Below are 12,721 nucleotides of genomic sequence, written 5' to 3' on the forward strand. Positions count from 1 at the left end.
TTTGTTGTAGAAAGATTAATTGAAATTCTATTGAAAATGTAAATGATATTTTTGCAAAACTTATTCAAGTATCGAAGTCTTCAATCTAATAAAATTTAACATTAATTAAATATAAAATCACTCGAAAAATAAGACCAAGAAGGTTAAAGCTGCCAGAAATAAATAAATTAACAACAACAACTCGAAAAATGAACTTCTTTATTCGACATCGTAGACCCACCTTCACGTATACCTATCGACTCAGAATCAAATTCTGAAATGGCTGTGCGTGTGTATGCCTGTAAGTCCGTGCATCGAAAAATATGCACACGATTATCTCCGGACTGGCTGAACCGATTTGGACCGTTTTGGTCTCATTCTATGCTAAAAAACGGTTTTAGCTAAACTTTGGAAGATTGTTTAAAAGTGCTATGCATGCTATACATTTTCAGAAAGGTATTTAAAACACCTTTCCAATGAGCCTTAAACGTTGAAGTTCTGACAACCTATCAAAAGTTATAACCACTTAAGTGTTATTTATACACTTTTTTGAGGCCGGATCTCTTCATTCCTTTGTGGACCATCATTCAGTGAGGTACTCCTGGATTTTAGCTCCTGAAAAGTGCTTAAAAAGGGCAAAATGCCTCAGGGCAAGAAAAAGAGGCGGTCCTCACCAGCAGGATCGGCAGATTTGAAGAAGCTCAAGAATGCCGAAGCGCTACCTGCAAAGCCAGGCAGTTTGAGCAAGGACGCTCAAAAATTGTCTGGAAACCAGTTCGCTACCCTCCCTGTGGACGTGAGCGAGAAGGAAGAATTTGAACGCCACCCATTTTTGTGAAAACATCGTCATCGGACTCGGTGCGAAAGTGGCTGACCGGGTTTATCAAATCTGGTGCTTTACGAGCTTCCATTCGCTTGTGTGCTGATGGACTCAAAATTCTGCTACCTGGCAGAAAGGATTACAACTACGTTCGGGATTTCCTGAACAACACAAAGATTGAATACTACAGCCATGACGATCCAGGTAAACGTCCCATGAAACAGGTCCTCCGTGGCTTGTACGACATGGATGTGAGTGTGCTGAAAGAAGAGCTCAAATCTCTTAAGCTGAACGTGATCGAAGTCTTCAAGATGACGAGACACAACAAGGACATCAAGTATCGTGATCAACTGTACCTGGTTCATCTCGAGAAAGGATCGACAACGCCGTCTGAGCTGAAAGCAGTTCGGGCAATTTTCAACATCATCGTGACTTGGGAACGTTATCGTCCAGTGCACCGTGACGTGACGCAATGTTCGAACTGTTTGCAGTTTGGGCATGGTGGAAAGAACTGTTTCATCAAGAGTCGTTGTGCAACCTGCGGAGGTGAGCACAAAACTCAAGCTTGCGAAACAATCAACGAGAACATCGAAGCGAAATGCTTCAATTGCGGCGGCGACCATTCGACCAAGAATCGAAGCTGCCCAAAACGAGCTGAGTTTGTAAAAATTCGGCAGCAAGCGACGACGAGGCACCAACCAAATCGTCGCAAAACACCACCAACTTTCACGGACGTGGATTTTCCTGCTTTGGCGTCACCTGGAGCGGGATCTGTTCGAGTGGTTCCAAATCTGCAGCCATTGCCGTTGAATCAACGGCAAAAAGTTGCAGAGAATACAACACCTCCTGGCTTCAGTCAGCAACCAAGGGAAAATCAACCAACATCAACGGGTGAAGGAAGTAGTGACCTGTTTTCACCACAAGAACTTCTGAACATTTTCATCGAGATGACAACAACTCTGCGTGGGTGCAAAACTCGCCAGGAACAAGTAAGAACTCTTGGAGCATTCTTCTTAAAATACAGTTCGTAGTTTACTCGTTCTAGTGATTTTGAATATTTCAATGGATTTTTTTTTGTTTTAGGTTAGGATTAGTTGTTAAAGTGATTTTTTTTTTCTTTTTTTAACCAAATGTATTCAATTCAATGCAATAATGGAAAACAATTTGAAGCAAATAAATAAATGTGATCAGTTATTAATAAAACGAAAAATACAACAAAGATGAAGAGCATTAGGCCATACCACTTATCATGTAAAAGAAATGTAATTATTATAAGAATGTTCAATAAAGACATATTTAATTTCAAAATTTCAGGCCGGATCTCACATATTTTGATGAAGATGTCGTCCGGATCTATCATGCGACCCATCGTTAGATAGGTAATCAAAAGACCTTTCCAACGAGCCCAAAAGATTGAAGATCTGACAACCCTATCAAAAGTTATAATTACTTAAGTGTTGCTTATATACTTTTTTGAGACCAGATTTCATATATTTTGATAAAAATAAATGTTTATTATACACTTTTTTGAGGCTGTGTAGTGTAAACACTTTATGAATGCGAGGAAGGCACCAACTACCTAAAGGTGGATTAAGTTACGTTTATGTTGTTGGATTACAATGGATAACTCAATAGTCCAACAATGTAATTAATTACCAACCTTCAAATTTCATTACCTTTTGAATTGAAAGAAAAACATTTACCATAATTAAATTAAAAAATCAAGATATTTTTTTTAGGAACGCGATAGTGAGGTCAAAACTATGCTTGGTCAAAATTAATCATCAAATTTGCATTTACGCAACACACACTAAAACTATTTTTAAATTAAAAATGACTGAGTCAATCGATTTTTCAATTTTTCTTAAAAATGAATCTTGGATTATCGTATTGAGGTTTTCACAATTTTCACCAAAAAAGTGAAACTTTGGAGTGGTATCAAAAGTATAGTGTGATTCGTTTTGGTTTAAAATCTAGATTTTAACTTGTTTTATGATATCAATAGTTCAACAAAATTTGAACATCTAGAAACTCCATGCATTCGATGTCCGTTAAGGCGCACGCATTATTTCAAAGATTAAGCTAGAAAAATGAAAAAAAAAAAAAATGAAAGCCTGATTATCAGCAGTTATCACCTAGCCTATGTATAGATGCGTGCAATCGTATTTTGTTTTAACTGGTTTGGTTTGCTTTCCATTTCTTTGAGAAAATTAAGAAAAGTCCTCAAATGACGTGATAGTGCAAAGAAATCAAACTAGTTATCTTTTATTTTATTAATTTTATTGACAGTGTTTAACATAAACATTCACGCTTCCACTAATGGTAAAAAAATCCACAAATCTTTGTCACGATCGGCTTAATATTACTTATCGTATCAATTCGTTCCAGTCCAACATCCGTGCAATATAAAGTAGCTCTATAGACAAGTAAGATAGACCTAAGCATTTTACACAATTCTACCAACGGCTTCCATTTTTTTTACAATCGATCGGTTGAAAATCGATGCTGGTGGGGTTCGGGTCGTCGGGCGCATCGATTATTCGGCCTTGTTTTTGCTCTTGAGATCCAAACTGTTGGAATTGATTTCAAACTGCTTGATCTTGTGCCCCTTAATGTAGGCCTGCGCGTAAAAGTTGCCAAACAGCACGATGAACGAGATCATGTAGCCGATCAGGGTGTAGTGCATCCACAGCGGGAACTCACAGCCGGTCACGATTCCGTTGACTCCCAGCACCAGGGCGATCGTGAACTGGATCTGGATTTTGAGGGGGAAGATTAACAAGAATTAGGAGTGGGATTACCGAGGATTCAAAATGGACTTACCAGCTGCAGGATGGTGAGGTACTTCTTCCACCAGAGATACTTGTTCATGTGCGGTCCGACGGCGGACAGTCCGTAGTACGTGTACATCAGCACGTGGATGAACGAGTTGACCATGGCCGGAAGGAAGGCTGGAAGAGGAAAGAAAGAGAGAGAAAACATTCGAGCAACCCTTTCACTTCCAGATATGATGAGATTTATCTGATTGAGGAGGATTAGAATTAGATTAAGCCTATATGTTCTTGTTGCCTTTACGACATATAATTTCAGATACCATATTGATTTGATTAAAATTTGTTGCAAGATTGTGTAATAAAAAGAAGACTAAAAATGTTGGTGATGTCCACTTTAGTTTTCTCATTCACGAATATAGAGAAAATAATGGCAAGGCGTCAACGTGAATCATGTTATAATTTGAATCGTCATATTTCTATGCATTCTACTACATATTATCAATTTCTAGCAATTTTAATATTTGTTTCCGAAAGCTTTCATCAAATAATTAAAAACACATTATATGTCTTTCTAAATATTTTAAAGATGATGGAACTAAATCTATCTGAAATGATTTTGCAACGACTTTTGAACAAATATTATTTCCTTAAGATGGTTGACTTTTGGTGAGAGGGGGATAGACTCAATATTTACCTTGGCTCATGAGAGTTTTAGAAAAATGCCAGAAACATAGTGTAGGGTAGAGTAGTCATCAATGAGACACGGGGAACAATGATCAAATGGCTCTCACAAGTCGTAGTTTCAACCAATCAGGCTCATATTTGGAGGAAAGGTGTGTCTACGGGATACACGTCTGCCATATTAGTGGCTTTGGTTATGGACGCTCCCTTGAAAAGTTATTCATAAATGTTTGATTCTGGGGTGTAAAAGTAAATTATGGACAAAAAATACTTTTTCGCTCGTAGGCTGCCATTTACACCAAAACTAATATTTCTTCAAATTTCTTTCGACGTTCCATAGGGATTGAGTTGGGCTACAATGTCCTTTCATTAGATTTGACCAAAATTAAGAATATACCCAGAATCCAGGGCTGTCTCATTGTTCCCCACTCATGTTAGCCAATGGGTAACAATGAGACACTTTGATTTTTCTTCATTAAACATTTCAAAATCCATGTAAATCTTTCAAAACATGAATTAAAAGTGATTTTTGGCATATTTATAGAGTTTCAATTTCATTTAACCAGACATACAAAGTAATTTGGTATAAATATATGGATTTTACAAAATTTAAATACTTTTTAGTATAACTTTTGTTAATTAAAGTTTCATGTTGGCGAAATTGCTCTAAAATGTTCAAGGCAAGTCAACTGTAATGGAACAATACAAAAACATGATGTTTTACTAGAAAAGTATTGATTTTCGTAGAGTGTCTCATTGTTCCCCAGCTGTCTCATTGTTCCTGCCAAGTGCGTCTACAATGAGACAGTTGAATAACTCTGGCTGTAGATGTCGGTTCGATCTCATATTTTGGTCAATGTTTGAACACACTAAAAGAAATAAAATGCAACAAAAAGCTCATTAAAACATGCTGATGAAAAAATTAGAAAAATCGTTGAAAGTTGAAAACCAAAAGTGTCTCATTGATGACTACCCTACCCTACCTCATATGGCATAATGGTCGATTTACATCTATGATCAGGAACAGCAATATTTGGCTGGTCATTTTTTTTTTTTCAATTTTTACGCGCCTCCCAAAAAAGGTGGAACGGTAACTTCAACTCGCTGGTTCTCTGGCATTACTCAACCAATCGGGACGATTTTTATTTCCAGTGATTTGTTCGATTGTCTAGATGATCTTAAAATTTTGCAGAACTTGATTTGAACAAATCTGTAATTTCTGCGACCGAAAACATCGTTCCACCTTTTTTAAAAAGACTGCCTCCGCGGAATTTTTGGCGAATTTTTTTTACACGCGAAAAAAAAGTTGGAACGATGTTTTTGATCGCATAAATTACAGATTTGTTCAAATTAAGTTCTGCAAAGTTCTAGAATCATCTAGACATCCTAACAAATCACTGGAAAGAAGAATCATCTTGATTTGTTGTGTTATGTCCGAGAACCATTGAGTTGAAGTTACCGTTCCAACTTTTTTTGGGCCTTGGGCGTTGGAATGTTAATCAATTTTTATTTGTTCTTTTGCCTAACCCGGCTCGATTTACATAGATACAGATTTCTCTCTTCATATAATCTCATGTTTTTTTCGTATTTTTCTTATATTTTACATTTAAGATGCTCATGTTTAGTTACAATTATAAAAATATCCTATCTAAATATTTGGTTAGTGGTCTTTTAGCAAATTTATTTTCCTTGAAAGAGCACTCTGCTAGCAAAAACTAAACTTGAAATGTTAATCAAATAAATGAATTGAAAATACAATATCCTGCACAAGAACTGTTTAAATCCAATGAAAAACAAATTGATTTGACAATTTTGTATTTTTTTACTAAAGAAGTCATTCTGCATAATCGATTCGTCAAAAAAAATGTCATGCAAATTTAAAAGCATTGAAATTTTGAGTTTTGAAATGGCGGCCCACATTTGAAGCTCACATGAGCTTCGGGCCAAACGTGGAAAATTGATTATTATAATAATAAAATAACATTAAGTTCTATTAGACTATTGAAGCATCTATCAGTTGAAGTTTTCTATATTTCAGATATTTTTTGGAATTTTCATCATGTTGAAACAGAAAATTAAAATTTATCAACTATTTTTTTTTCAATCAAGCATTTAATCTTGCAATTTATTTGAATCAACAAATTCAAAAAAGCAGAAAAATAATATTCATAAGCTTTTTATTGAGCAATTCCAGCTCAAATCAGGATTTTTTCTGGTACTTTTGTACCCGACCCTCTCCGATTTCAATGAAACTTTGTAGACATGTTATCCTAGGCCTATATAAGCCATTTTTGTGTATATGGAGCCAATTGCACTCGAAAATGACATTTGAGAAGGGCGTAAATTTTTTAGATATTTTTGTATTCTGTAATTTTAAAATGACTGTATCTCGAAGCCGTTGCATCGTACAAAAAAGTGGTCAAAGACAAACTCATAGGAAATTGGACGGGCTTTCTGAAAAAAATACACTGAAAGAAAAATACACGCCACTTCTATGGGATTTTTCAATTTTTATGTTTAAAAGTTAAATTTTAAGGTGAAGTCACGATTTTTTTTCGTTCGAAATTTTTGAAGAAATAGCCTAAAATGTTACAAAAAGACTCATGAAAAATGCAGGATGGTATGTCTTTCCTTAAAAAACTACAAAAATCATTTACTAAACCTGTTTTTTTTTTAAAGTGGTCTAAACGTCAAAATTTTCAAAAACCGATAGTGGGAATCGATTCTCCAAACAATTTTACATAAAAGTCTCCATATTGACCATTGTCCTAAGTCCAATCCTTGCGAAGTTACAGCGGTTTTAAAAATAAAAATGTCGAAAAAACAGCTTTTTTGGTGGTTTTTCACATTTTCTATTTGACTATTTGACTATTTGAAAATATTTTTACCGGAAAGCTCGTCCAATTTCCCATAAGTTTGCTTTTGACAGCGAAACTTACTATTTTGAATCACATTCTCACAACTTGTGAATTTGTTTCAATGAGATAGATTTTTGATCAAAATATTTGTGTCGTATAGTCGGAAATGCGGATAAATCATAAGTTTTATATTATTAGGGATATTTTACATGATCATCTAAAATAGGTTCGCGGGCCACGTTTGGCCCGCGGGCCATATATTGGTCACGCCTGATTTAGTGTCTTCGGCAAAGTTGTAAACTTTGTTAAAGTAAATTAATATGAAACAATGTTCATTAAAACACACAGAGGAACAAAAAGTATTTTTTTTTGTCCAAAAGCCCATCAAGAGCAAATATGGTTTGATAGCGTTGCCTTTCTTTTTGAAAATATTATGATTTTTTAACGTTTTATAAAACATGACCAAATAATATTTTAATATTTTTTTTAATTGGATTAGAAAAGTTCTTTGCATAACTTGTGATAAGAAAATCGTTTTCGAAATAAATCCACTTATACACTGATTTTTGAGATTTTTTTTTACAATTTACCGATTTTTTTCAACAGTGTCCACGGTTGCTCACGTCTGAAAATATTCGTTTTCATATTTGATTTCAAATCAAATTTTAAATAAAAAATATGTGATCTTTCATTTTGAAAATGTTTTTGAAATTTCTAAAACACATCATTTTAAAAAGAGCAAAAAGGCAAAATTGAATTTTTTTTTTCTTGTCGATCAGGGTCAGTCATTCAAAAGGCTGACTGATAAGCAGCCATGAATTTTGTATAATAAAAATTTATCTTTTTTAATGTTCAATTATATTTTTTGATTAATGAAACAAAAGATTGCCTTTTTAGATACGACAGCACCCCAAATATTTCATTGATATTATTTTTTTCTCATAAATTACAACTATTTGATTAAGCTACTTTGTGGGAAAAATCGACATTCGCCAAAATGATAACTTTGCAGATCAAAGTCCAGGCCACGACTGAGTAATAAATTACTAAAAATGATCCATTACGAATAATAACATGGGATAAAAGCGTAATGACCATGCAACAATGTCATTTAAAAAATGCAAACAATTGAATAGTTGGCATTCATTTGACAAAAAGATACAAATCTTTATTAAAACGGTATAGGGTGATCATAATGCTCTGAAATACAATAATTAAATGGAAAATTAAACTCTTCTATTTGTTTTGATCATTGTCAAAGTAAAAAATAATGTAAATTTGGAAGCTGTAATTTTGGAAGGTTGAATATTACCTCTTTTATGATGTAATTTTACCTCAATTTAGACTGAAAAAGTGACATTACACTAGAAAAGTGGTAAAATTACACCTTTTTTCTTACATAAAAGATGTACCCCTTCCCAGATGTAATATTACCATGATTTTTTTGTGTGTGTAGGGACTATTATTTTTTGCGATTTTTTTTGCTGGAATTGGTAGAATTTTGTAAGCTTCTGAAAGGTATCTTTCCCGGTTGGCCATTTGGTGATAATTTTTGTTTTAGAAAAACATTCAAATCTTAATTCAAAATGTATCTATCAAAATATGGGTTTCTTCGTATTGTTTGTAGATATCGTGTTTAATCTTTCATTTTAATTTATTATTTGTGGACCTTGAATTCAGAACCATCATTGCTCCAAGTTTGGATGACACCATCTACGACCTTAAGACATAATGATATTAAAATCATGATTAAGAAGTAAGCTTAAGGCATAATTTGACTTCAGATCATTTTTTTACGATTGATAGTCCTATAAATCCCGTACCAGACTAGTTCCCATCTATTTCCGATTACATTAAGTGTTTAAGATAGGTGTGATTTTTAGGATTAGCTTTCTATCGACCGTGCTACTTACCACCTGTAGTGAAAGGGTTAGTGACGAAAGTGATAGTTTAGTGCATGCGTGTTACCAGATTTGTGTTTGCCATATAATGTTAGGACGAATACCATTATGGTGGTTTTTGGTAAGATAATCAAAAAGATACTCACTACTTCCGCTGGGCACCCACTTGATGCCGATCCACCAGAACGAGAACATGGTACTGTGGTGGTACACGTGCAGGAACGTGAGCTGGTTTTCTTTTTTGCGCAGGATGAAGAAGAACGTGTCCATGAATTCCAGTACCTTGGAGAAGTAGTACCACCAGACAGCTCCAACGATCTGGCCAACAAAAAAAAAAAATGCAGCGATGAAAGCCGAAAAAGAAACGGAAAATCATGTTAAGGAAAGCGAAATTAAAACGAAATCGAAAGTTGGCGGCGGCAGAGGATCCGCGGGCGACCTTTGCTGAGAAAACATCGCAAATTAAGATCCTTATACGAGGAGTTCAGTTTGTAACGACAGCTCGTCGCGGAAGAAGTTGGGGAGATAAATTACAAAATAAAAACTCTGTACAGTTCAGTGGACGAGTGCCCCGTGGTGCAATCGGGCCTGGCGTGGGGAAGTATGTCAACAATAAATTTCGATTGATAAATTATCGTCGGTGGAAGACACCGTGCCGTGGCGGAACGAAACGGTAGTGTAACCCGGGCCCCGGTCAAGTCAAGGAAGTTGCACACAAAAAAGGGACCATAATGAAGTTTTCATAACTTCAGGTCTTACCGCACCATACTTGAAAGGTTCACAGGGCTGTTATCAGTTTGCGGACAGGTGGATGCAATTTTTTCTTGCCGAAGTTGAAATTGATTTGGGCAAAAAAATGTTGCGAAAATCCTGAGTAATTAATTTAATTTAATTCGTCTTAATATAATTACAGCAAAAGCCAAATGCCGACACTCTTTTTTATTAAATTAATTCGTAAAGACGGTTTTTTATATAAAAGTGAAATTCTGTAGACTTGATGTAAATTTCAGCAAATTGAATGATTTTATGTCCAAAAATGTATTATTTTACGCTTAAAACTGGTGAATTTTAAATACTTTACCTTTTACAAACCTATTCACATAAAACCATATAAAATGAGTAAATTTTCAACCTTCCAAAATCAAACTTCAGAAAATTGCACCCCATTTTTTCTTTTCTCACCTAAATATTGCAACAAAAATGATGAAAATTTCAACAGTTCCTGATGTAAAATTAGACATATGTTTAACATGAAATATTTGTGGCTAAAATACTGTGTAATTTTACTACAAGACCAAGTGAAATTTCCATCAGTTTCTGGCGAAAATCTTTCCAAATTGCTAGGGTTAGTGAATTTTCACGATTTCGCGGACAGCGTGAAATTCGTGAAATTTGAAGATTTCCGCGAAATCCCGTGATTTTATCAATTTTTCTCAAACAAATTCTTTAAAATAATAATATAATCAAAATTTCATTCATAAAAATGTTAAATTTTATTAGTTTTCAATTGAAAAATGTGATATGAATCATTTAAAAAATGTTGGCAAAACCAACATTAACATGAAATTGACACAACATTTACTAAGAAGTGAATGCTGCGAAAACTGAAACAATGTTAACAAAAATCAGTAAAGGAAAAAAAATTCACGCATTTTTTTACGATTAAACAAGTGAATTGTGGTATTTTTTAAAGATTACACAGTTTTTTTCTTTAAATTTTATTGATTTTTTTTAGAAATCAATTAAAAGCAAACATTTTTTTTAAGTAACATTCAGTGAAAGAAGTCGTCTTTCCCAAGTCTTTCCCTTTTCCTCCGGTCAATGAGTAAACGGAGGAGCAAAAAAATAGATAGAAAAATTCTAATTCATCAGAGCAAAGAAACATATTGAGAAAATAGATTGCTCTTTATTTGATACTCTAAAAAATATTTCATAAATTTTACTAAGGAAACTAAATTAATTTAGCAATATTTTCATTAATTTTAAAAGATGATCAAAGATTCATGCTTGGTTATTCAACATTAAATTAATATTTATTAGTTAGTTATTTTTTCTATTCAGTTTTTTTTATCTTTAAAGTCACCTTTAATAAAATTTCACCTGTTTAATTTTCACGATAATTAAATATTTGGGAGGATGGCTCGCGTGGAAATTTTAAGAAAATGTTTGTTTTCTGTTCGGATTTTGAATAAAATTTTGAAGATTTCGTTACAGATTAAATTACTTTTACCTATCGATTTTAAATTTAGTTTTTGAAAAGTGCGATGAAAACTCTAAAATATGTTTTAAATTACTAAAAGTTTTTTTTAGTGCCACGTTGAACGTTAAGAATTTTTATGTTTATTGAAAACAATGTATAATTAAGCAAAAAAGTAGTTTCTGTATGTTTAACATGAGATTTTGATAGTTATTTTAACATTTTTCACGTTCCGCGAAATTTCCGTGAAATTTGGTGTTTTAAAATTAAGGTCCCCGTGAAATTTGCCATTTTTAAGCGTGAAAAATCACTAAGCCTACAAATTGCTAATTAGGTTTTCCTAAAGAAAAAAAGGAAGCTATTTGTTGATAGAAATATCTTAGTTTATCCTGCACCTCAGTAGAGGATTTTCAAGCTTATTATTTACGTAATTATTTTCAATGCATCAAAAATCGCAAAAAGGTAGATTTGAAAAACTGTAAGCTTTTAGAAAGATTTTCCTTTACAAAAAATCAATCATAATTTTCTTTATATTTTTCATAGAATTTTGAATAAAATTATTTTAAGAAGCCTCGATAGAGTTCATAAAAGAAACAGAATGTTTTGCTAGATTTATAAAGAAAATATATTTTAAGATAAATTGTACAATTTCAAAACATACCCTCATCTCAGGCCCACTAAAGCTCTGCTGGCACGGCTCACAGATGTAGCTGTAGCCGAGCTGCGTGGAACCGACAAACAGCTGGACGCAAATGTACAAATTCAGCAGGGCCATCGCCAGGTTGTACGGTATTAGCACCGAGCTGAGGTCGAACGGTTTTCGGCTGGAAGTTAATTAAAAATTTAGTTGATTTCAGCAAATCATATTTTAAAGTAATTTCAACTTACTCTCGCATAAGTTTTGGTCCCACCCAGACGACGAGCAGGTAAGCGAGAACACACAGAAGCGTCGGAACGGGGGAATCGACCAGGGGCCATCCTTTCGTCCGGGGGTCGGCCAGTGTCAGCGTCCATTCGTAGTAGCCAAACACGTCGTAGAACGGTATGCTATCGTTTTGATTTGATGCCATCGTTGAGTGCTAAGAATGGGCCAGTCTGAAACAACATAATTAATAAATAATTCGAGTGAATTAACAACATGACAAAGTGAGCTATAAAGCAGAATGACTTCTACAATTTTTTTCATTTAGTAGGTATTATTACATATTTGCTGACCATAACCTTGACCAATTCTTTACAAATGTTCATTCTTATCGTGGCAACGACAGCTAATTTTTACGACCGGAAACTCTTTGTTTGGTGAATAAATCATAAAATGTGGTGTTGTCTATTTGCTTTCTAACACTGTATCTTAGACAAATTTGATCATAAACAAACTTCTTTCAGATTTGCAAGGTTCCGACAAACCAAGCCTGTGTAAAATTAATTGACATTTTGACTGAAAGTAAAATTTTCTAGTTCAGTCGACTTTATTGCTTGCCAAAAAACCAGTAACTATGAGCGAAACTGGG

At 34.0% G+C, this 12,721-nt stretch overlaps 1 protein-coding gene across 2 annotated transcripts in view; it reads right to left on the reverse strand.

Annotated features, from left to right (window-relative positions):
- Positions 1-3,062: 3,062 nt before the first annotated feature.
- LOC6043662 (elongation of very long chain fatty acids protein 4) overlaps positions 3,063-12,721 on the reverse strand; it is a 50,907-nt gene continuing 41,248 nt past the window's right edge. For both annotated transcript variants that reach the window (XM_038257328.1, XM_038257329.1), the window contains exons 2-6: positions 12,099-12,305; positions 11,872-12,034; positions 9,160-9,331; positions 3,623-3,750; positions 3,063-3,554 (exon numbers count right to left, since the gene is read on the reverse strand). In XM_038257328.1, the coding sequence (XP_038113256.1) occupies positions 3,336-3,554; positions 3,623-3,750; positions 9,160-9,331; positions 11,872-12,034; positions 12,099-12,280 (864 nt within the window). In that variant the 5' untranslated portion in view covers positions 12,281-12,305 and the 3' untranslated portion in view covers positions 3,063-3,335. The remainder of the gene's footprint in view (positions 3,555-3,622; positions 3,751-9,159; positions 9,332-11,871; positions 12,035-12,098; positions 12,306-12,721) is intronic.

The sequence above is a fragment of the Culex quinquefasciatus genome, chromosome 2 (assembly GCF_015732765.1).
Source record: "Culex quinquefasciatus strain JHB chromosome 2, VPISU_Cqui_1.0_pri_paternal, whole genome shotgun sequence".
In the NCBI taxonomy this organism is placed as follows: domain Eukaryota; kingdom Metazoa; phylum Arthropoda; class Insecta; order Diptera; family Culicidae; genus Culex; species Culex quinquefasciatus.